At 34.4% G+C, this 21,995-nt stretch overlaps 1 protein-coding gene across 1 annotated transcript in view; it reads left to right on the forward strand.

Annotated features, from left to right (window-relative positions):
* SEMA3D (semaphorin 3D) overlaps nucleotides 1-21,995 on the forward strand; it is a 161,779-nt gene that overhangs the window by 59,899 nt on the left and 79,885 nt on the right. The window contains exons 4-5 of the mRNA XM_025380899.1: nucleotides 11,349-11,411; nucleotides 19,775-19,894. Coding sequence (XP_025236684.1) covers nucleotides 11,349-11,411; nucleotides 19,775-19,894 — 183 coding nt within the window. The remainder of the gene's footprint in view (nucleotides 1-11,348; nucleotides 11,412-19,774; nucleotides 19,895-21,995) is intronic.

Genomic DNA, 21,995 nt, shown 5'->3' on the forward strand with positions numbered 1-21,995 from the left:
AACTTGCGTGGAAAGGAGGGTAACTATAAGGTGATTATATCAATCACCTCAAGTTGAAGGAATATTTAGGAACCAAACACTTTGATTACAACACTTACAAAGAGGGAGCAGAAAATAAACTTTCTTTAAAAATTAATTGACTTAGAAGACTGATTTTTTCTTTTTCAGTTTAACACAGGTAACGCAAGGGAAACATAAAAGTTTTCTCAGCCAAACAAAAAGAAGAGGATATATTGCCTATTTGGAAAGACTTATAAAGATTAGCTAGTTTTACAAGAAAATTATCTGGAAGAATTTATTATTCTTTCAGTAGATAGCCTCGGAAGGTATTTGTTGCCAGTAAAAATCCTAAAAATGATGTAGTTTTTTCATCTTGTGTAGTAAAAATAGAAAAATTTGCTAATCCTCATAAATAATTATTTTCCTTCACAAGAGTTTATTTGCCTCTGCAAAAGTTTTCTCTGTCTTGATTTAATGTAAACTTCATGAAATCTGGTCTGCTGCAAATCTTTTTAATTATGGTAGTATCATGTAAGTTTTCTCCCTTTAATATTTTGACTGTTTGGGGGGGCTGACTCTGATGAGAAAGAGTAGATTGTAACTTAGTTCAAAGACTTACATGTTATTGTATAATCATAGTACTTAGCATGATATGCTAAGTATTTAATGTACAGAGAACATATTTTTAAAAAATCAAATAACTAAATATGACTTAAGCACCATTTAATATATATCTTAGTGTAATTATAAATAAAATAATGCTGCTTTTATTGGTTTGGTTTTGTCAGTCTCTGCAGCCGAAACAACTGATACGCATTATAGAAATAAAACTTGGGATACTTTATAAGTGACTACACTTCGAATATTTTTTCTTTTCCCCTTCTACTTGAGCCAGCATTTCTTTTTCATTTGGTTCAACAAAAATCCATTGAGTATCTATTATTATCACTAAGCATATTGTAATAGAATATAAAACTCAGATCTTGTCATTGCTTAAATCCTAGTTAGGGCGACAAGGCATAATACAGTTACAAGGAAAGTTAGAAAATTTTAAATGTCCAAAATCATAAGACAGATCACATATGGTAGAAACCTAGAGAGAGGAAAACAATTACATGTTGTTCATGGTTTTGAACTAGCACAAGATGGATGAGTAAAATTTGGATTAATGTTAACTGGTTAGTTTAAAATGTTTGCATTTAAATTTGGAACTTAGGGTTTGTTGTTTCCTTGTTGTTCAGTTTGAATGGGGAAATATATGTTTGAAAAATGGAGCAGAAGAGAGTCTATTCTCTATTCTGTATGCAGATTTCTCACTTGATCTTAGCCAAAAGGCTGAGAAGCGATTGTATGTAGATTTCTCATAGTTTAAATTAAGAGAGCTGCATTTTCCTGCCCCAGCCCTTAACATCCTACTCCATCTCTTTAGTCAGAGGAAGTATATAAAAGAAGAATTTTTAATAGTCCTTCAGAAAGGTGGCCAACTGTGAATAGACATTTATATCTATTTATCATTCATTTACAAGTGATGCATTAGAAGCCTGTTCAGTGTAGATATTATAATAATGAATGTGTTTGACATTTGTACAATATGGTTTAAGGACCCATGGTTTCCAAACAAATGATTCGAAACTACATAGTAACTGTCAGTTTGACTACAAGTGAACATTCTCTACTTCAGCCAGCCTTAAGTAGTCCTAGCAATAATTCATATAAAATCCAGAGCCCTCTCTATGTAAACTTCAGGAATAATGTATACAAACTGAAAGTCTTCCTCTCCCTCTTTCTCACTCTTTTTTTTTAATGGAGTCATAGTTGATGGTAAAAAAAATATATCCAATGCTCTCTGTTTGGTTATGTTACTTAGTTGGACTTCTGAGTTAATGAATTATTGGGATTCATCCATATGAAAATGTTACTTATTTTGGAAGCAGTTCAGACCTGCAGGGATGGAACAAGTCTCTAAACCAGTATGAAAGCAAAGGGTCACAAAGAGAATGACGTATGACTTACCAAGCTGAGTACTGCTTTTGTGTCTATATTATTCAAGGATTTATTTGTTGGCTTTCTTTCTCTCTTTCTCCTTCCTTCTCTTCCTCCCTTCCTCCCTTCCTTCCTTCTTTCTTTCCCTCCCTCCCTCCCTCTCTCCCTCTCTCTCCTTCCCTCTCTTCTTTCTTTCTTTCTTTCTTTCTTTCTTTCTTTCTTTCTTTCTTTCTCTCTTTCTTTCTTTCCTTCTTTCTTTTTCTTTTCTCTCTCTTTCTTTCTTCTCTCGTCCTTTCCTTCCTTTATTTATCCTTTCTTTCTTTCTTTCTCTTTTCTTTCTTTCTTCTTTCTTTTTGCATGTAATCATAAAAATTACTCAGATTACTTGAAATCCTTAATACTACACCCTTATGTTTGAGCATTTATATTGTGAAAATAACTAACCTAAATGAGTTTATAATTTTACATATAATAATTTTCAGTGGACTATTTAAACACCTTTCTTTGCCTAACATAAAAAGAGCTTTGTTATTTCCCTTTCTTTAAGGAAGTCTACAACAAGACTTTTGATACATGAGGACTCTACACTTGCTTGTTTGATATTAAGTATAAGCAAATATACTATTATAAATCAGAATGATTTTCTGACTCCAGTTCTATTAACTTACTCTAGGGCTAAATAAGACATTTCTGTCTAATGCTTTAGCTTGTAAGAAGTCTATTATATAGTGGGAAAATAATAGAATAAATAACCTTCTCACTTAAAATCAAGTTATTGGTAAAACAAAATTGTCAGTCTTTTAATTCTTATTTAATACTTGAAATTAAGAAAATATAAACACATGGAAAGCATGTGGACAGCCTAATAAATTAACTTCGGTATAAGGCACCCGGCTTAGATTCATGGGATTAATCTGTTTCCATTGCCTGCCAAGCATATGCTGTCTAGTAATCACAGAGCTAAAACAATCGACTCGTTCATGGATGTGCTGGCTCTCTAGCCCGGGTGCTCATGTGCAGGTCCCATCTGGTCACTGTAATGGACTGTCAGGATGTTGTCAGACTGCTCAGACCTTGCCAGAACTCTGACAAGAACTCATTCTCTGTGTCCAATTCTATGGGAAACTCTGCAGATCACTTTTCAATGAATAATTATTGAGCGCTCACTATGCCAGGTTCTGTGCCAGGTACTAAAGGTGATAGGAAGAAAAAGCAATGTTCCTTGACACCGGACATCAGTGCTTATTAAACTTCAATGAGTCATGGATTAGAGGTATTGAATAGGATTCACTACAAAAGTTTGAAGTCCATCCACAAGAGTAATTGGACCGCAACTTCTAAATTACTGACCACTTGTGAATTTATTTGAATGTATTTTAATTTGTATGGTATATTAGCATTTCTCTCTCTTTCATGCAATACATATTGGTAGGTTTTGTTTGTTTGTTTGTTGGTTTGTTTGTTTTATGAGATAGGTTCGCACTCCTGTCACCCAGGCTGGACTGCAGTGATGTGATCTTGGCCTACTGCAGCATTGACTTCTTGGACTCAAACAATCCTCTCACCTCAGCCTCCCGAGTAGCTGGGACTACAGGTGCTTGTCACCATGCCCAGCTAACTTTTATTATTATTATTTTTAATAGAGACAGGGTGTTGCCACATTGCCCAGTCTTGTCTCAAACTTCTGGGCTCATGCAATCTGCCCACCTCACTTGTAATCCCAAAGTGCTAGGATTACAGGGCATGAGCCATGGCACCCGTTCTTGCAATACATATTTATTGAGGTTCTACTATATTCCTGATACTCTTCTAGATCCTGAGAATATAGTGAAAAATAAAACAGGTCAGACATTTGTGCTCATAGTGTCTTCAATTTGGGAATAGAGAGTTAAAAGGAGAAAAAGAAACAAATAAAATAACACTTATTGTGAAGTGTTATGTTAAAAAATGTGTGGTGTTCCTGGGAAACTACTTCTGATTGTTATTAGAAAAGACCTTTCTAGGGAGATGATAATAAAATTGGCGTTTGAACGTTTCTTTCAAATGAGTATTAACTTGGTGGAGATGATGATTTGTATTTTAAGGCTGGGCAGCTGAGACTCACACCTACCTAAAGTCACAAATCAAGCGGCGATGCCGTAGGGACTCACATTCACATCTTCTGATTGCACTGCATTTAATTGATCTTTACACCTGGAAAAAGGTCTCAAACTAAACTTACTTTTGAAAAAGAAAGTACCAAATGGATGTGATAAGCAAAAGTGTAGTAGAAGACAGAGATAGTTAGTGGTAGAAGGCTAAAATGCAGGTGAGGCTCCTGAGCTGAGTCGGGAAAAGGGAAAGACAATTGTCACCCAAGGCTTCAAGAAGAAATATCATGGAAAACACCACTTTAGACTGTGCCTGGAACTCCATCTTCTGTATTGAAGGACATTTTCTTGGAAAATTTGTAGGCCTGCCCTTATATAAAAATCTAAAAAAAAAGAAGTGGAGAACTTAAACTTCCCTTCTGTAGCAATTTCTGTCTAGGCCAGGCCAGTACCCACTGTGCAAGCTTTACCTTTGGTGCTGTTGCTCTTGTTTTGCAATAGGAAAACACCTCCCTGTCCTGGGAAACCAGATTAACCATTGCTCTTTTAGTTGTTCAAATACTTATATAGCATTCAGAGTGACTTTTTTTTTTCTTTAAAGACATTCAAAAACTTGTATCCTGTTTTTTGAAAGAGATGGCCACTATCTCAAGGGTTCTGAATTTTTGTCTTTAATTAGGTTCTATGAACAAGTTTCAACTTCCTTTTGTGTGTCTCATTCAGTTGTTTTGACATCTCTGAATTAGGCCAAGGGGCATTTGACTGACCATGCACTTGCTAACTTGAGACAATTAAATCGCTTCTCCAAAGATGAAACAAAGAGCAGATATAATTAGAATTTCCACTGGATGTTGTTATAAGGTCTTATCATTATTTGAATGTTTCTGTGACTTGCCTAACACTGAATAATTAAAAATTAATTGTCTGACATTTTCACCTTACTAAAAGATGACTGTTCATTAATTATATAAATCATGAATGAAACAATAATTGTTAGGGATACTGCAATATTTTGTAAGTCCCTTCTAAGTATTTTTTTTCAAAGTGAAGTAAAAATAATATTAAAAGGACAAAAAGTTGTTTTGGATTTTGGACAGAGATAAGCAAATAAAATCAATATAACTAGATCACAGCTTGTATTTTAAATTCACACAGTTTCCACTACATTTTCATTAAAAATATTATTATATCTTTTTAAGAATCTGTTTAAACTATAACTTTATGCCCAAAGCCTATTTAAGGAGGAACTGAAGACAATTTTTATTTCAGTAATATGGTCTCTTTTCGTACTAGTAAGCTATACAACTCTAAAAGAAAATATACAGATATATGTTTAGACAATAATATTTGAGCCTTCCAAGGTTAGCATGAAAAAATTAATCCTTTGCAAATGATCAACTGTGAAATACTATAAAGGCAAAATAAATACAGTAATATGGGTAAGTCAGTAAATTATAGAATATGAGGACTGGCTTATGAGACATACTTGTTTTACAGTGTTGACCCATAAACTCTTATTTCTAAGTGAAGAAATGTTATAAATTTATTTACTTCTGTTTGCCAGTTTTCTGTTATCAACTAGATCTATAAGAATTAGCACTCAAACTAAAACCAATTGGCAAGTATTATTTAATAATTGTTCAATTAGTAATTATACCCTGAATAAGTAAGTTGAGAGGAATTCTTAGGTTCTTCTGGATCCACAGAAAAGATCTCCATTTGATTTCTGATGTCTCCTGCACGTGGATAGATAGCAACAGGAAGCTCTCTGCATGTTTGCAGTCCTTGATATCAAGGCTCTAAGGTCCCAAAGACCACAACCCACCAAAATTATATCCTTAAAATCTGTATCTGGTGCATCAGCACAAGGTTAGTTAAGAATTAGTGTTATGTGGGAATATTTCAGAACAATTAAAACCTGGCCATTAGGCAATGGCATCTCTGCTTCTGATATGATTCTCTTTGATAAGTGAAGGAAAAATATCTGTGGATGACTTTCTAAGGGACAAACTCAGTTGCATCAGCTTTTAGAAACAGGGACATGTGCTTTGGTGTGTGCTGTTTCGTGCAACTTTTAATATGTCAAGATACTGTGTGCAAGACACACTACAGTGCAAGAAGATTTATGAGGCATTTTATTGCCAATGAATTCAAAATACAGTAAGAATATTAATAATCACTGTCTCAAAATTGTCCATATTAACTATTGATCCTGAGGGTTGACATTTAATAGATAATGTGGATATTATATTTTTTAACTATATCATGTGACTTTTGTCTAATAGTGACACAATCTCAAAGTGTACTGACTAGGCTACTAAAATAATCCAAGGAACACAGGTATGTCTTGGGCTGTTGTACAAAATATGCTGAAACTTCAGCCTATATGTGAAACATATCTTATTCTATACCCAGTCACCCTATAGTTAACATCTCTATTTTTCCCTTTATATAACTGTGTGTGTCTCTGACTTTCTCTCTCTTACTTCCCCCTCCACATGCACCTATACACACACACACATGCACACACGCATACACACACGGGCAGGGGGAGTGGGAGAGAGAGAGAGAGACTAGAAAAATATGAAAATAGTGGAATGCTATTATATATGTGCGTGCATTGTACATTATATATCACATTCTATAAACATTATATATAATGTGATATATATACATATAACACTTCAAAAGATTATTGCAAATTTTGCCAATTCTATGTAAGAATAAGAGTGGATCTTTAAAAATGAATTTGTCTTGTTTTTTGTGTTTTTAGATGAACTAAGGGAAATTCTGTCTCTTTACATTATTTTCCAATTAGAAATAAAAATGAATATTTTTTAAAAATTTCTTTATTCTAATGACTAGGTAGTCTGTAAGAAAAAAGTCCACCACAAATCATAATTAAACTGACATCTTTTCAATATTAACACAGCTATAATGACTCTTTTTCCCTTCTAAGTAAATGTTTAGAGGCTAAAAGACAATCAGATATATCATGGGTTGTTTTTATTTAAGGTAATTCTGTTTGTGATTACTAAACCTTGGCAGCATTGTGTCAAAATAAGCCAATATGTAATTTCAATAAATCGTTATTTTTGAAGGTTTTAATTTTACATTAAGAAGTAAAATTTTCTTTGTGATCCCATCTCAGAATCCCTGTGCTTGTATGTAACATTTACTTGCTAATCAAAAAGTCAATTCTCTGAAGCTTGTAATTAGTTGTATGGCTTCATAAACTAGGATAATGCAACTCAGATTACAATTATGTGACTTATAAGCAATAACTGAAAATGTACAACAAAAACATTAAAGCATCTTTTACAGATTTGTATTTCTTTACAAAGAGAATAAATGTGCAATTGCTATTTTGGTGTCAAGTCCCTGAGACAAAATTAGAATTGAAACCACCTAACTAAACCAAACTATTACATTAGAGTTGAAACTATTAAGAGCAAGTAATTTAAAACAGAGGCTCAAAAGTAGAGACTGCTAAAGACGCTGTTTACCAGTAAGCGCTCCACAGTGCTCCCTGGGCACAGTGGTTTCATCTTGTGTACTCTTTTCTCGCTCTGTCTCTCCCATCCTGACTCAGATCCAAGCACCTCAATCTTGGCTGACATACAGAAGGCCCTTCATAATTATATATCTAGTGAACAAACAGTTAATGAAGAGTAACTACTTGATGCTAACTTTGAAATCTTGATTTAGATTTCAAAAACGATTGCTTCCACATTTTGTCATTCTTTAAATAAGCCCCTCCTCTTAGAATTACTAATGAATATATTCACACTTAATTTTGGTGGCATCGTTTATCTCATAATTTAACTCAATCACCCAATACTATGATTTGAAGTAAAAGATAAAACCCTTAAAACCCTTTATCCTTTTTAAGACTCATTTACTTAATATGAAAGAGTTATGTATTTTTTGTTTCCTACATTATTAATATTTGTATGATATGTAATTCTGAACAAATCTATAGATATTTGCCCTATATGTATTCCTGAATTGCGATTAAACCTGATTGTCATCTAAAACAAACAAAAAAAGAACAGGATCTTTCATGCTGAAATGGTTCAAAGAAATATTAATCTAGCACCATAGCAAAGACATGGAATCAACCTAAATGCCCATCAGTGGTAGACTGGATAAAGAAAATGAGGTACATGTACACTATGGAATACTGCCCAGCCATAAAAAAAAGAAACAGATGTTGTCCTTTGCAGAAACATGGATGGAGTTGGAGGCCATTATCCTTAGCAAACTAGCACAGGAACAGAAAGCCAAATACTTATAAAATGGACTTCTGTGTGTCCATGTGTTCTCATCACTCATAAGTGGGAGTTCACTGATGAGAATACATGGACACATAGAGGGGAACAACACACAGTGGGGCCTTTTGGAGGGTGGAGGGTGGAAGGTGGGAGAGAATCAGAAAAAATAACTAATGTGTACTAGGCTTAATACCTGGGTAAAGCAACAGTCTTTACAAGAAACTCCCATGACGCAAGCTTACCTGTGTGACAAACCTGTACTTGTACCTCTGAACTTAAAATAAAGGTTACAAAGAAAGAGGAAAAAAAAAGAAAATATTCTAAAAAATAAAATAAAATAAAATTCTAGGCTTAAGATCTGCATCAATAAATATATTTTGAGTGCATTAAAAAGATTAAATCAATTGACAGGTTATGGATAAGTAGTCTGTGTACTATTTTCAGTCCAATGACATAAAGTTGTCCTTTGTAAAATCACTGTAATATTGAAGAACCAGCAAGTACAGCATTTCACTTTTGCAAGATGAAAAAGTTCTAGAGATTGGCTGCAGAGCAATGTAAATATACTTAACATTACTGAATTCTACACCGAAAATTGTTAAAATGATAAATTTTTTATGTTATGCGTTTTTAACCAAAATTAAAAATAATAATAAAATTGGACCATTGGGGGGGGAAAAAGTGAGAGGATACCCAGAGATCTCATAATCTCATATCTAAAGCAAAGACTCTGAATTCAAGATGCAATTTTTTTTTTTTTTTGGCAGAACCTTGCTCTGTCACCCAGGCTGGAGTGCAGTGGCACAATTTGCGCTCACTACAAGCTCCACCTCCCGGATTCACACCATTCTCCTGCCTCAGCCTCCCGCCTGTAGTCCCCGCCTCCAGTCCCAGCTAATTTTTTTGTATTTTTAGTAGAGACAGGGTTTCACCGTTTTAGCCAGGATGGTCTTGATCTCCTGACGTCGTGATCCTCCCGCCTCGGCCTCCCAAAGTGCTGGGATTACAGGCATGAGCCACCACTCCCGGCCAATGCAATTTTAAAAGAGCACTCAGTCCACTATTTTTGCTAGCAATGATGAATAACAAAGGAACAACCAAAGCAAAAATAACAAACAACATTGGAAGAAACTCTCCAATTTGTGGCCAACTGCGGTGTTCCATCTGGATTATTAAGTTATGGCTTCACGATTCTGGGTTTATGACTAACCATTGTCCATTGGTCCAAGCATTGCCCATTTTAATCTATTTACTAACTTACATTAATCTCTTGTTCTTAATTATGTATTAAATGCCTGAAAATGTACCCTCAAATACAAATGCTAGAATCTGATAAATAACCTGTTTCTTACCACCAAGTCATCCTTCTCCTCGTCTCCCATTTTGGCTGGCCATTTTTCTAAATGCACCCGCCTATACACCTGAAATGTAACCATTTTATTTTAGTTGCTTTTAACTTTAAAGCAAGATCGTGCGGTTTTCAATCTGAGGACATATTCTTTTTTGACCTATTACTGAGTTGCTAATTTCCATTCATATTGCTTTACATTGCTGTAGCTCATTGATACTTGACTGCTGGCTGCTATTTAAAGTTGTGTGATAGTAGAACTACAGTGATTCAAACCATTTCTGAATAAATAGCATTTTCTGGTCTTCATTGTGTACCTTATCAAGGTTAGCTCATCACTTGAGCCTCCTGCTGTCTCTACCACCTGCCTATATACATATCTGGATTGTAATTTGTGAGTGTTAAGATCTTCTCTAAGTAAACAATCTTGCTTCCGTTTAAAATCTCAAAAATTTCATTGTATTTGTCTATTTTGAATGCTATTCTCTGTTCTTTATTTAGAGACATAAAACCCTAAAATTTCACCACAAAGATAATATCATATAAACATTGATGACGTCTAAATCCTTTGTTAATTCCAGGTTTAACAAGTCTCTTTCAGTGTATTCCTTCAGGATATTTCCTTTTTTTTCTCACCTATTAAAATATTTTCTGCTACCATTGGTAAGAAACATAATAAAAGTCTGTCCGGAACTCCTGGAGCATATATTATAAGATTTTAGAGCTTGCTTTTCTTGTTCCTTCTTGCTTATAGCTTAACAGAGAGCATTTCTTTCTGTAAGCTAATGAAGTAACATAACTGTTTAAACTTTATTTTTCAAAAACTTTCTTACAGAATTCCTACAAAAACTTCCTGACAGAATTTAAAAGAAAGAAAGAAAAGCCTTGAACACAAGATTGTGAAGCATAATTAAAAGCTATCAACCAATGAGTTTGGAACCCTTGAGTTATATAATGGTTGAGAACCCCCCAGTTCAGGAGCGAGATGGACTTTGAGTCAGATTGTGGCTCTGCCATAGTGTTGTGGTCCTCAACATGTTATTTAAAGACTACGTGACTAAGTTTTCTGATCTCAAAATGGGAAGAATAAGTACAGCCATCTCAGAGGGTCATTGTGAAATTTAAATAAGATAATGCTTATAAAACATTTAGCTAAGTGTCAGATGCATCTGAGTTCCAAGCATGTTAAATACTGTCAACAAATTCACACTGGTCCTTGGCTTGAAGAAAGAACTTATGCTCTAACAGAGAGTTGTTTCTAACACTTCATGGCACATGTTTATGATGTACTGCTACTCTGAGTAAACACAGAAAAACATGGTACATACAGCCTCTTATTTAGACAAATGCTCATGTGAAATTCTGTTGACATCATGATAAAGCTTGTGGACCTCTGAACATAATGTATCTACTGTTACATACATTAAATTAGAAACTAGAAGATTAACAAAAATGGATAGTACTAGACACTTTTCTTTTAGAAACTTTCAGAGTGGATTTGGGAAATATTTAAATCTCAGATTTCCCACACTGACTCTAACAACATGCTTAATACCCATTCTTCAATTTCACACATCACTCTCTAATCAGAATTGCAGAGTGTTAGGGTGTTTCAGATATTCAGATTGTAACATACTTTGAAATGTTTTGCAGATTTATTGGCCTGCTGCAAAGGAACGGGTGGAATTATGTAAATTAGCTGGGAAAGATGCCAATGTAAGTATGAAACTTTAACAATTATCTTTGTAAAACTTCTACTGATATGAGAATAAATATTTATATTGGGCTTTATTGAATAAATGGTATTAGTGTATTATTTTTCAGACTAAACTAACATATTCCATGTGAATATTACTGTGGAATAAAATATCTCTACCTTACCAAAAGCCATGATATTATTTATAAAATTTAAGAAATCTAGAAATATTCTAATGTATTAATTCTAAATATTATTTTTTTGTCACAAAAAAGATTAGAAACACATTAAAATATTCAAAAATAAACCATCCAAAAGATTATAGTTGTAAGAATATATATTTTTCATGTATGCACATGTATTTTGTAAGTGTACATAAAACCATCAGTTATTTTAGCATCACACAGAATTGACACGTAATTTCAATTGAGTTGAAATTAAAATATCTATAAGAATTCCTTTATGTAGTGACATGATGGAAAGAACAATAAGAATTAGTTGATAATGAATGACAATTCTGGCATAAGAACTAGTAATTACTTCCTCTGAAATTTACATATTAGTAATAATGATTATATAAAATAACTCATAAAAGACAACTAGAGGGTACTAATAGAAGCTTTTAGTTTAAGCTGCCTTGAAGAGCAGAGAAAACCCTTAAACAGGTATGACTTTTTGTCTCCGGGATGGTCTTATCTACCTTGATTTCTGCACTGTTCAAGCTGTCCTGCATGCTCCCTCTAATCGTGTTACCTGATTTATCTTCAGCAATGAGGGCCATGACTCTGACTGGCTCCTCTCCTCATCCGAGTGCTCTGATTCAGGCCAGATATTCTGTCTTCTGCCCTGACTTCTTGCATTATGGTAATGGGGAGAATTGCTCTTTTTTTGGCAAAATAAATTTCACATCAAGTTGTAACCCAAGATGACAACAGGTCGTAACCTGGGGCAGAAAAATGGACATCTTGAGGCTTCTTTTGCACCATCCTTTAATCGTACCTCTAACCACAATAATGCAGGGGTATTAAGCTCAGTAATACCGTCATATTTAATAATAACAAATAGTGTTTGTTATGAAAGGATGAATAAAGAATCCTCTATCAACGTGATATAAATAAAACAATATAACACATAATGCCTAATGATGTGAGGAGAAGCTCAGACAGCTAATAATCTCAGACAACAGGTTAGTTCACTCATTTCTTACTCATTTATTCAAAAAAATTTTTAGAGATCCTAAATATGTATATGAAATTCATATCATATCTGCCCTCATGCAGCTTTCAATCTAATGGGGGATACAGATATTGCTCAAATGATGACTTCTACATAGTAACTACAAAGCAAAATAATTGAAATGAAACAAAACAAACTTGTGGTGACCCCTGATTTTATATTCAGTTATTAACAGAATTAAATGTCATCCTTTCAGGCATATTTATATTAGCAGAAATATATCAGGGAGTGTTAACATAAAATGCAGTGGGAAACAGTTTTTACATTTCGGCCACTAGAGATGAAAGAGATTAAACTATTCTGTAATGTATTCTTCTTCCTCCCATGGCTTTGATATCTTTATCCAGTTCAATATTCCAACACCAAACAGGTACCCAGGTCTGCAAAAGCACCAATACTTTACTGAACACTCATGGAGAAAAAAAAAATGCTTTGGTTATGAGAGTTTTTCAAATTATTTCATTTAATGGACAGTATAAGCATGGCATAACCACCAAGAACATTTTAATATTTCTGTTTCACCAGTATTGAGTATACGATAAGGAGGCAAGAAGGAAAAGTATGTTTTCAATTGACTCCAATAAACTGGTTTTCCCATGGAGTAGATCAGGGATAAACAGTCAAGGTCAAACAGTCAGTGAAGGTTTAAATTCTGACAGTGTTCTCACTTGGGTATGTTCACTAATTCCAGTTACATAGTAACTTAATTGCCTCTCTTATTAAGTTAAAGCAAACGGAGATAAACTTTTCTGGAGGTGATATCCTTGACCATGTAGGATTCTGTATATAGAACATATTATTCCGATTCGGTCATAATTGTGAGCTAGCAATCACCTCTAACCTTTAAGTACATTTGCTGCTAACCCAGGATTAAAGATATGAGGAGCTTTTTGCTTTTTGCTTTTTGCTAAAGTCTATAGTTTGCTGTTGAATCATGTAGTGATAATTTTTAATTTTTGCCTCATTTTAACTTGTTCCTTTAAAATAATGTTTCATTTTAGAGCTACTGATAATAGCTAACACTTTTGTAGCAGTTACCATGTTCAAGGAACTGTTTTCAATGCTTTACATTTATAACTTCATTTAATCCTTATGACAACACTATATGCTAGATTTTATTATTATTTTCTATTTTCTGGATGAGAAAACTAAAGCCAAAAATCTTAAATGGCTTGCCCAATATCATGCATCTGGTAAATGGTAAAGCCAGGGATTGAATCCAAAAGTCTTGCCCCAAGGTCTGTGCTCTTACATAACATTATAAAATATACATATAAGATCCAAAAACTATATCCTTCAAATTATTTCTCTCCGTAATATCACCAGAACATAGATCCTCATTTTTAACAGCATTACTTAGATTTTGGCCGACAGAAAACTGAGACAGCTCTGTGGTTTTATTGACATCTTTTATTATGTTTGGCATTACCCTCTCTCCTCCTTCCTCTCTAGTAATTTTTACCTACTTCCCAAGAGTGTGTTTAGGATTAACAAGTGTTTGGAAAGACTGTCCCTTTACACAAAGGTACTATATAACTGCAAAACAGTGAATTATTTACCCTAATGAAAGTTAGCTAATTGGGGTGGGGATAGTAGAAGATGAGGAAACAAAAGGGAACTATTCCACTTTGTTGAACATAGTCCCCAGTTTAATCCAAAGAAGGGTAGAGGTGACAGGAAGATATTTGGTAGTATTTTGCTTCTGTTTAGTGGAAAGTTATTCAAAAGAAAGTAACTAAAGAAATGTCTTTAGTCCTGACTATATAATTGTGGGTTCAACAGCTTACTCCAAGCAAAAGAAACCACAGGGTGAGGGTAGCCTGGGCTGTTTGTCAGTTTAACCACAGAGGGGCACAGCCTGTCCACACAGACATTACACAGAGTTAAAGCGTCTTCCGGAACTTCAGTTCTTTGATTATATTCACCCTCCTTCCCTCTCTCCCTCTCTCCCTCCTTCCCTCTCTCCCTCCTTCCCTCTCTCCCTTCTTTCCTTCCTTCCTTCCTTCCTTCCTTCCTTCCTTTCTTCCTTCCTTCCTTCCTTCCTCTCCCTTTCTTTTTTTCTTCCTTTCTTTCTCTCAAGAAAGTCTAAAACTAAAATAGAACGTTCATTGTAGAAAGTTTGCAAATTATATACAAGCAAAAAAAGAAAAACAAGTCATGTATAAATACCTCCCCCATGAACACTGACCAGAGATAACTGGTGACATTTTGATGTTTTTCTATCTTATCTATTTACTATTTTTCAGTATGAAATCATTGTATACATAGTCACTTAAAACACTTATTTTTTTTACTTCACAGACTGCCATGAGCATTTTCCCATGTCATTAAATTCCTTTTTATAACACTTCTTTTAATAGTTACAGTGCATTTCTTTATGTATTATTTCATCAATCCCCTATAGTTAGAAGTTTGGTACATATCCAGTTTTACTATAGAAAATGACACTGTACGTGAAAAATTTTTATGTAAATATTATGAACATCTTTGATTATTGAGTAGACTTTTATTAGTTAAGGACATAAAAATTTTTATAAACATGTTGCCAAATCGCCCTCCAGAAAGTTTATGGCTCATGTGCTCTAACCAGCATTATGTGATCAACGGAGGGTGTATTTACCTAATATACCATTGTTAATATTGGATACAACATACAATTAATGCTTAATACAAATGCATATGAATGAATAAAATATGTATGTTCTTTGCCAATAAAAAGAAAATTATTTTTGCTGTTTTAGCTTGAATTTTTTTCATTACTCTAAACATCTTATATAGCGGTAAAATAAAATTTTTAAATAGCATATCCCTGCGGGCTGTATTTTTAAAATTTTCCTGTTTGCCTTTTTTGTGCTGATTATTTACAGATTTATAAAACATACACACACACACACACACGCATATGTAGATGTATATAACATAAATATGTATAGAGTATACATAAGGTATAATGCCTTGTGTTCCACGCATGAAAACATATTATCACTTTATCAGTTACTTTGATGTATAGACTTTATTTAAATAGTCATTTCTATCTTTTTCTTTAAAATGTTTTCTTTTGCACTTTTACTGTAACTGATTATTGCTCTGTAGAAATCTTCACTGTTAGATTTCCCATTTTTAAGTATAAATGTGATATATGAGATTTTCTATTTTTATTTTGAAGTGTTAACCATCTGTTAAATAGTTTTTTTTTTGTTGTTGTTTGTTTGTTTTAGACAGAGTCTCGCTCTGTCGCCCAGGCTGGAGTACAGTGGCTCAATCTCAGCTCACTGCAACCTCTGCTGCCCGGGTTCAAGTGAGTCTCCTGCCTCAGCCTCCTGAGTAGCTGAGATTACAGGCACCTGCCACCGCTCCCAGCTATTTTTTTTTTCTTTGTATTTTTGTATTTTTAGTAGAGAAAATTCACCATCTTAGCCAGGCTGATCTTGAACTCCTGACCTCGTGATCCACCCGCCTCGGCCTCCCAAAGTGTTGGAATTACAGGCATGAGCCACCGCTCCCGGCCCTATTTTAAAGATTTTAAGACCTAAACTGATATCTCTGCATCCTGGATCCTGTCTGAGAACTTCTAGACAAGCCTAACATGTAGCACAGAGACAGATACGGGTGAAAAGTCAAAAAATGTTTGATGATAACAATATTCTGCAACACACATTAAAAATAAAACCAGATAAGATTCCTAAATCATTAGTATCTTCTAATATTTAACATAAATAAATTAAAATTACCTATTGTAAGTCAATTATCAGACTAGATATAAAGCTGTTTTGGATTTTATTGGACAATACGTACGTCTTGAGAATTACAAGTACTTCTATTTTTCTATTATCTTTCCAGGTATCTGGGGAGAAATTAAAATTCTAAGTGTTAATGCATAGACTAATATGTTTTTGCTTTTTTTCTCTCCAAGTATGAATTCATCTTTATACTTGTCTATTTAGTTGTTTATATATGTATGAATATGTCTGAGAGATAAAACATTGAAACATCTAATATTACTTAGGATAATTAAAAAGTTGATGTTTGCTTTGCTTCTTTCTCTCTTCTCCCCCTTTTCTCTTTTTCTTTCTCTCCCAGTGGGGGTAGGGTAGGGCCTATGGAAAGTCATGTAGGTAGGAGGAATAGAGGAAGGAAGGAGAAATTCAATACTTTTCCTAAGCTGAATATATTATTCCCTGGGTTGTCTGGTCACATGCAGTGATTGACATTGTGGGCAATAGCTGACAAATTAGCTTTCAGGGAAAGTTACAAAGGCTGCTTCTCAAAGTTATCTTTCTTCATGCCTCACAGAATTACACTACCATTGATAGCCTTGCAGGTCACTAAGTGAATTAAATCAGGTTAATTATTGATCATGCTATTTAAACAAATCTTTGAAACTTTGTGGATAAGAATAAAACAATACAGGATTTCTGAGACTTAAAAAAGTGAAGTTATGAATTGAAAGGGAAGTCATTGTAAAGTTTTTTTTGCAACAAGGATTGTTTGGCTTAAATGTCAACCTCAGCCAAAATTTAAAGTGGGAGACCTTATCTTTCATGATCTCTGTTCACAGGTTTCTTTTGCTCAGTCAGCCAAGGCCTTTCTATTGCCTCTAGGCTGCTGAGAGAACCATCCTCTCTCAACTTCCCTACAGAAAACTTTGAGCACAACTGACATTTTTGTAAACTGTGTCAGATAATTCAAGATTCACCCATACTTTTTTTTATTATTATTATTCCATGTCAGCCCAATCAGACAGAAGGAGGAATTTCACAAATTAATCTGAGGTATGCCTTGTCAAGTCAGGAAATTGGTATATTAGGCAACTTTCTAGGACTAGCACCATTTTAATAAAGTACTCCTAGAAAAGTGAAAGGAAATGAAATACTTTAGATGTGATTCCGAATTTTTTTTAAAATAATCACCAAAATTATATCCCCACTGTGTATAAAATGTTACCCTGGATCATATTTGTCTTTTTAAACAGTGCTGCGTCACTGGTGGCTTCTAATCTGTTTGACTCCATAATTTAAAATCTGGAAAGGGAGTTATATTTCTTTATCCAAATATTTATTTCAGAATCCTGCAAAATTACTTTCTAAATTCTAACTGAGCTTTTGAAAAAATGAACTAATTGGTGGTGAGTCAGTCCTCCCTCACTCCAGCCATATGATTTTACTGTTCCCTGCCCTGCATGCTCTCCCCGATGCACTAACGTCTTTGTGCAGGAAAAAACAAGGAATAAAAGTCTTTTCAAAAAGCGAGCATGAGTGAGCAAATTAAAGGCTGGATTATAAAACTTCCTACTCTAGCCGTGAGGTCATCAATAAAATTTACCTGGTGATCAAGTACATTTTCATACTTTTATCTTATCTTTTCTCATATTACTTTGTCTTCATTGTTTGTTCAAAACTATTAGTATTGACCTGCCACGGTGGCTCATGTGTCTAGGGGATTGCTTGAGGCCAGGAGTTCCAGACCAGACTAGGTAACAAAGCGAGACCCTGTCTCTACAAAAAATTACAAAAATTATCCAGGAGTTGGTGACTTGCACCTGTAGTTCCAGCTACTCAAGAGGCTGAGGCTGGAGAATTGCTTGGGCCCGGGAAGCGGAGGCTGCAGTGAGCTGAGATCGCACCACTGTACTCCAGCAGCTTAAACAAACAAACAACAAACAAATATGTGTGTGTGTGCGTGTGTGTGTGTATGCCAGTTGAAACGTTGTAGCTCAAAATCAGGGTAAGGAATACACAAGTATTAAATTTATATTATTTCACTTAATCTACATAACAGCCATAACAATCCTATCAGTAAGTCATTGTCTGCCTTTTTAAAAATTTTTTTCATTCTAAGAAACACCCTACCAGTTAGGTTATCATCTATTGTTGGGGTTTGTTTGTTTTTTTAAATATATTCCTCCTAGAAACCCCAACAACAGCAGTGGACCATTAGATCCATGCCTGACTGGTGAGTGACCTATGGCCACTTGGGCAGAAATAAACTGAACTTTTTCTATGAAATCCAGTGGTTTATAATCAGATTACCAACTTCCTTAATAACCCAACACTTGCCTGTCTCCTGGGTAAAGTCAATCTAGAATAAAAGTGTACTCCAGCCCAGTGTTTACTTAAGTGTCTTTGGATCTAAGAATCATGAAGCCATGGTTAAGAAATTGCATCTAACAATTATGTAAAGATACAGTATCACTTGCAGGAGATAGATTGAAAATAATATGTAATAACAAGAATAAATACTTTGAAAAAGAGAGTGTCACTATTTACTGCTATCTGAAGCATATAAAATAATTAAATTCTAAAGATAATGATGACATAAGGAAATATTTTTAGGCATAAGCTTATGCAAAACAAAAAGAAACAAAAATTTCTTCAAAAATTTGACTTGGTGTAAAAAAAGTCCATGAGAAAAACAGGGATTATTGAAATTGACCAGAAATAATCTGATTCTTAAAGGCTCTAAAACATTGGAAAATAAATGGCAAAAAGTGGTAGGGCATCTGGTCAATAAGAATAGAATAAATAGGTAGAGATGCACGTTTGTGTTCAGTGTTTTGTTCAGTGTAGCTGAGACAGATGACATTGCACACAGTAGTAGCTATATAGTATAAATTATGTGGTAATAACAGATCATGATAGAGTTTGTGTTCTATGTATTTCTTGTAGAAAGTAAGGATACCAGGTGTGGTGGTTGGTGCCTGTAGTCCTAGCTACTTGGGAGGCTGAGTAAGGAGGATCTCTTGAGCCTAGGAGTTTGAGGCCAGTCTGGACAACATAGAGAGGTCTCATCTCTAAAAAAAATTAAAAAAGAAAATTTTAAATATAGACGTCTAATTCACATTCTGTTTATATCAATTTTCTAGGCCTCACTGAGTACCACTTTAGAGGCTTGCATTCTAATTAACCCTAATTCTGATTAGTTCAATGGTTTTATAACTTCGAAAATCTAAAAAGCTACTCCTTCATGCCATGGTTTCTATATTTGTCTTGCCTCCTTTGCTACAACAGATGTCTAGAATTTCTCATAAATCTTTTTCATTTGTGTTCTTACTTTGAAGACTAATCTACTTGGAAAACAGGTGGCATAAATGATAATATTTCAAAAACCTGAATTGTGTGTTAATGCTTTTAATTTTTATGCCCAATAGACAGAATGTGCAAATTTCATCAGAGTACTTCAGCCATATAACAAAACTCACATATATGTGTGTGGAACTGGAGCATTTCATCCAATATGTGGATATATTGATCTTGGAGTCTACAAGGAGGTAAATAATGAAAAAGCATGAAAAGCATAATTTATTGTAATACGTTGTTACTTAATTCTTATGACATAAAAGAGGCAGATTTGAATATAAAGACTGAAACATATATGGCCAGGCATGGAGGTGCATGCCTGTAATCCCAAAACTCAGGAGGATGAAGTCAGAGGGTCCCTTGAGCCAAGGAATTCAAATCCATCCTAAGCAGCATAGTAAGATCCTGTTTTAAAACAAAACAAAACAAAAAATGAATAGTTTATGAACAATATAGTAACTCATGTTCTTAGCCATTCTATGGACTGTCGTTTTCACCATATACTTGATCTACCTAATAAAAATGTTTTTCTATTAAAAGTGGTTTTTAGCAGGATGATCAAAATTAATAGTGTAAAATGTTAAAAGCATTTGTTTTTTATGGGCTTTATGTATGTCTTTATTTTCTGTTGACTTTCCTTTTTAACTAGATATATATATAGAATGTTGCTGTTGGTAAAAATTCATTTTCCATAAGATCTTGTAGTGGAATTGTATTATATAAATAATTTCATTTTCCCATCTAATAAAGTTTACCTGTTATGTATAATAGTGGACACTAAGTAAAGAATATTTTAATAATTTTGTTAAAACTTTATAGTCATTGGCACAATGAATTTATTGTTTCAGCTGGACCAAATTGGCATAATGGAAATAAAGGATGTATTAATTAGGAGTAATGTATTCCAGATATCAATTAGAACTTTAATAAGTGAGAAACATGCATATTTTGGCAATTAAATTATTTACCAATAATTTAGTTTACTGTCCTTGTGTTATGAACTTCATGCCATCCACTTTACATGGATTATTGCTTTGGAATTTCACAACACTCTTAATAAAGCCAGTGTCATTATAATTACCAATTTACAGGTTAGTAAAAATTAAATCTCAATGGAATAAATAATATGCTAAATCACCCAACTAATAAATGGTCTGGCAACAAATTGAATCAAGGCAGTGTAACTCTAGAGCAAGCATGAGCAACTGAGCTTTAGGATAAGTGCTCCCAGTTGTTTCTTGGTGATGTGCAATGTCATCTTCATGTTTCTGTAAGTACAGCCATGTGCATCATAACAAAGTTTCCATCAGCAACAGGCTGCATATAATACAGTAGTCCCATGAGATTATATTACCCTATTTCTACTGTATCTTTTCTATGTTTACATATATTTAGATACACAAATGCTTACCATTGTCTTATGGTTGCCTGTAGTATTCAACAGTAACGAGCTGTACATGTTTGTAATCTAGGAGCCGTAGGCTATACCATATAGCCTAGGTGTGCAGTAGGCTATACTATCTAGGTTTGTGTAAGTGTACTCTGTGATGTTCACACAACGATGACATTGCATAACGATGTACTTCTCAGAACATATCCTGTCTTTAAGTGATGAATGACTGTACTTTTTGTGAGTAACCACACATATTTGCAGGATAATTGGCTGTGTTTTTGAAAGTAAAGTCTGGGCTTATGGAAAAGGTTTCTTTATACTGACTTAACTGATTCACACAGAAATCAAACCGACAACTGTGGATGGATAGATTTTGCTCTCTAACCAACTTGTCTAACCAGCCCAGACTCAACTGTTTGAAAATAAAGCAACCCTGACAGTTAAATTTCTGAACCACTAGGAGACTAGGAAATTTGAATCCAACATTCTTTGTTGGTGGTGTAATGCTCTCTTGTCTAGCTCTGATGCAGGGTAATATATAACGTTAGCTTGTAGCACAGGGTGTAATTATGTGATATAGCCCCACAGCTTGAGTGTGTTTTGAGGCCTAAGGATAAAGGCCAAACTCACAACCTGCTGAGGAGGGCAAATAGTGTTCTATAGCTTCTTAAAAGTCACAAATGCTGGCCGGACACAGTAGCTCACACTTTGGGAGGCCGAGGTAGGCAGATCACCAGAGGTCAGGAGTTCGAGACCAGCCTGGCCAACATGGTGAAACCCTGTCTCTACTAATAATACAAATGTAGCCAAGCGTGGTGGCACGTGCCTGTAATCCCAGCTACTCTAAAGGCTGAGGCAAGAAAATTGTTGGAACTCAGGAGGCAGAGGTTGCAGTGAGC

The sequence above is a fragment of the Theropithecus gelada genome, chromosome 3 (assembly GCF_003255815.1).
Source record: "Theropithecus gelada isolate Dixy chromosome 3, Tgel_1.0, whole genome shotgun sequence".
Taxonomy (NCBI): domain Eukaryota; kingdom Metazoa; phylum Chordata; class Mammalia; order Primates; family Cercopithecidae; genus Theropithecus; species Theropithecus gelada.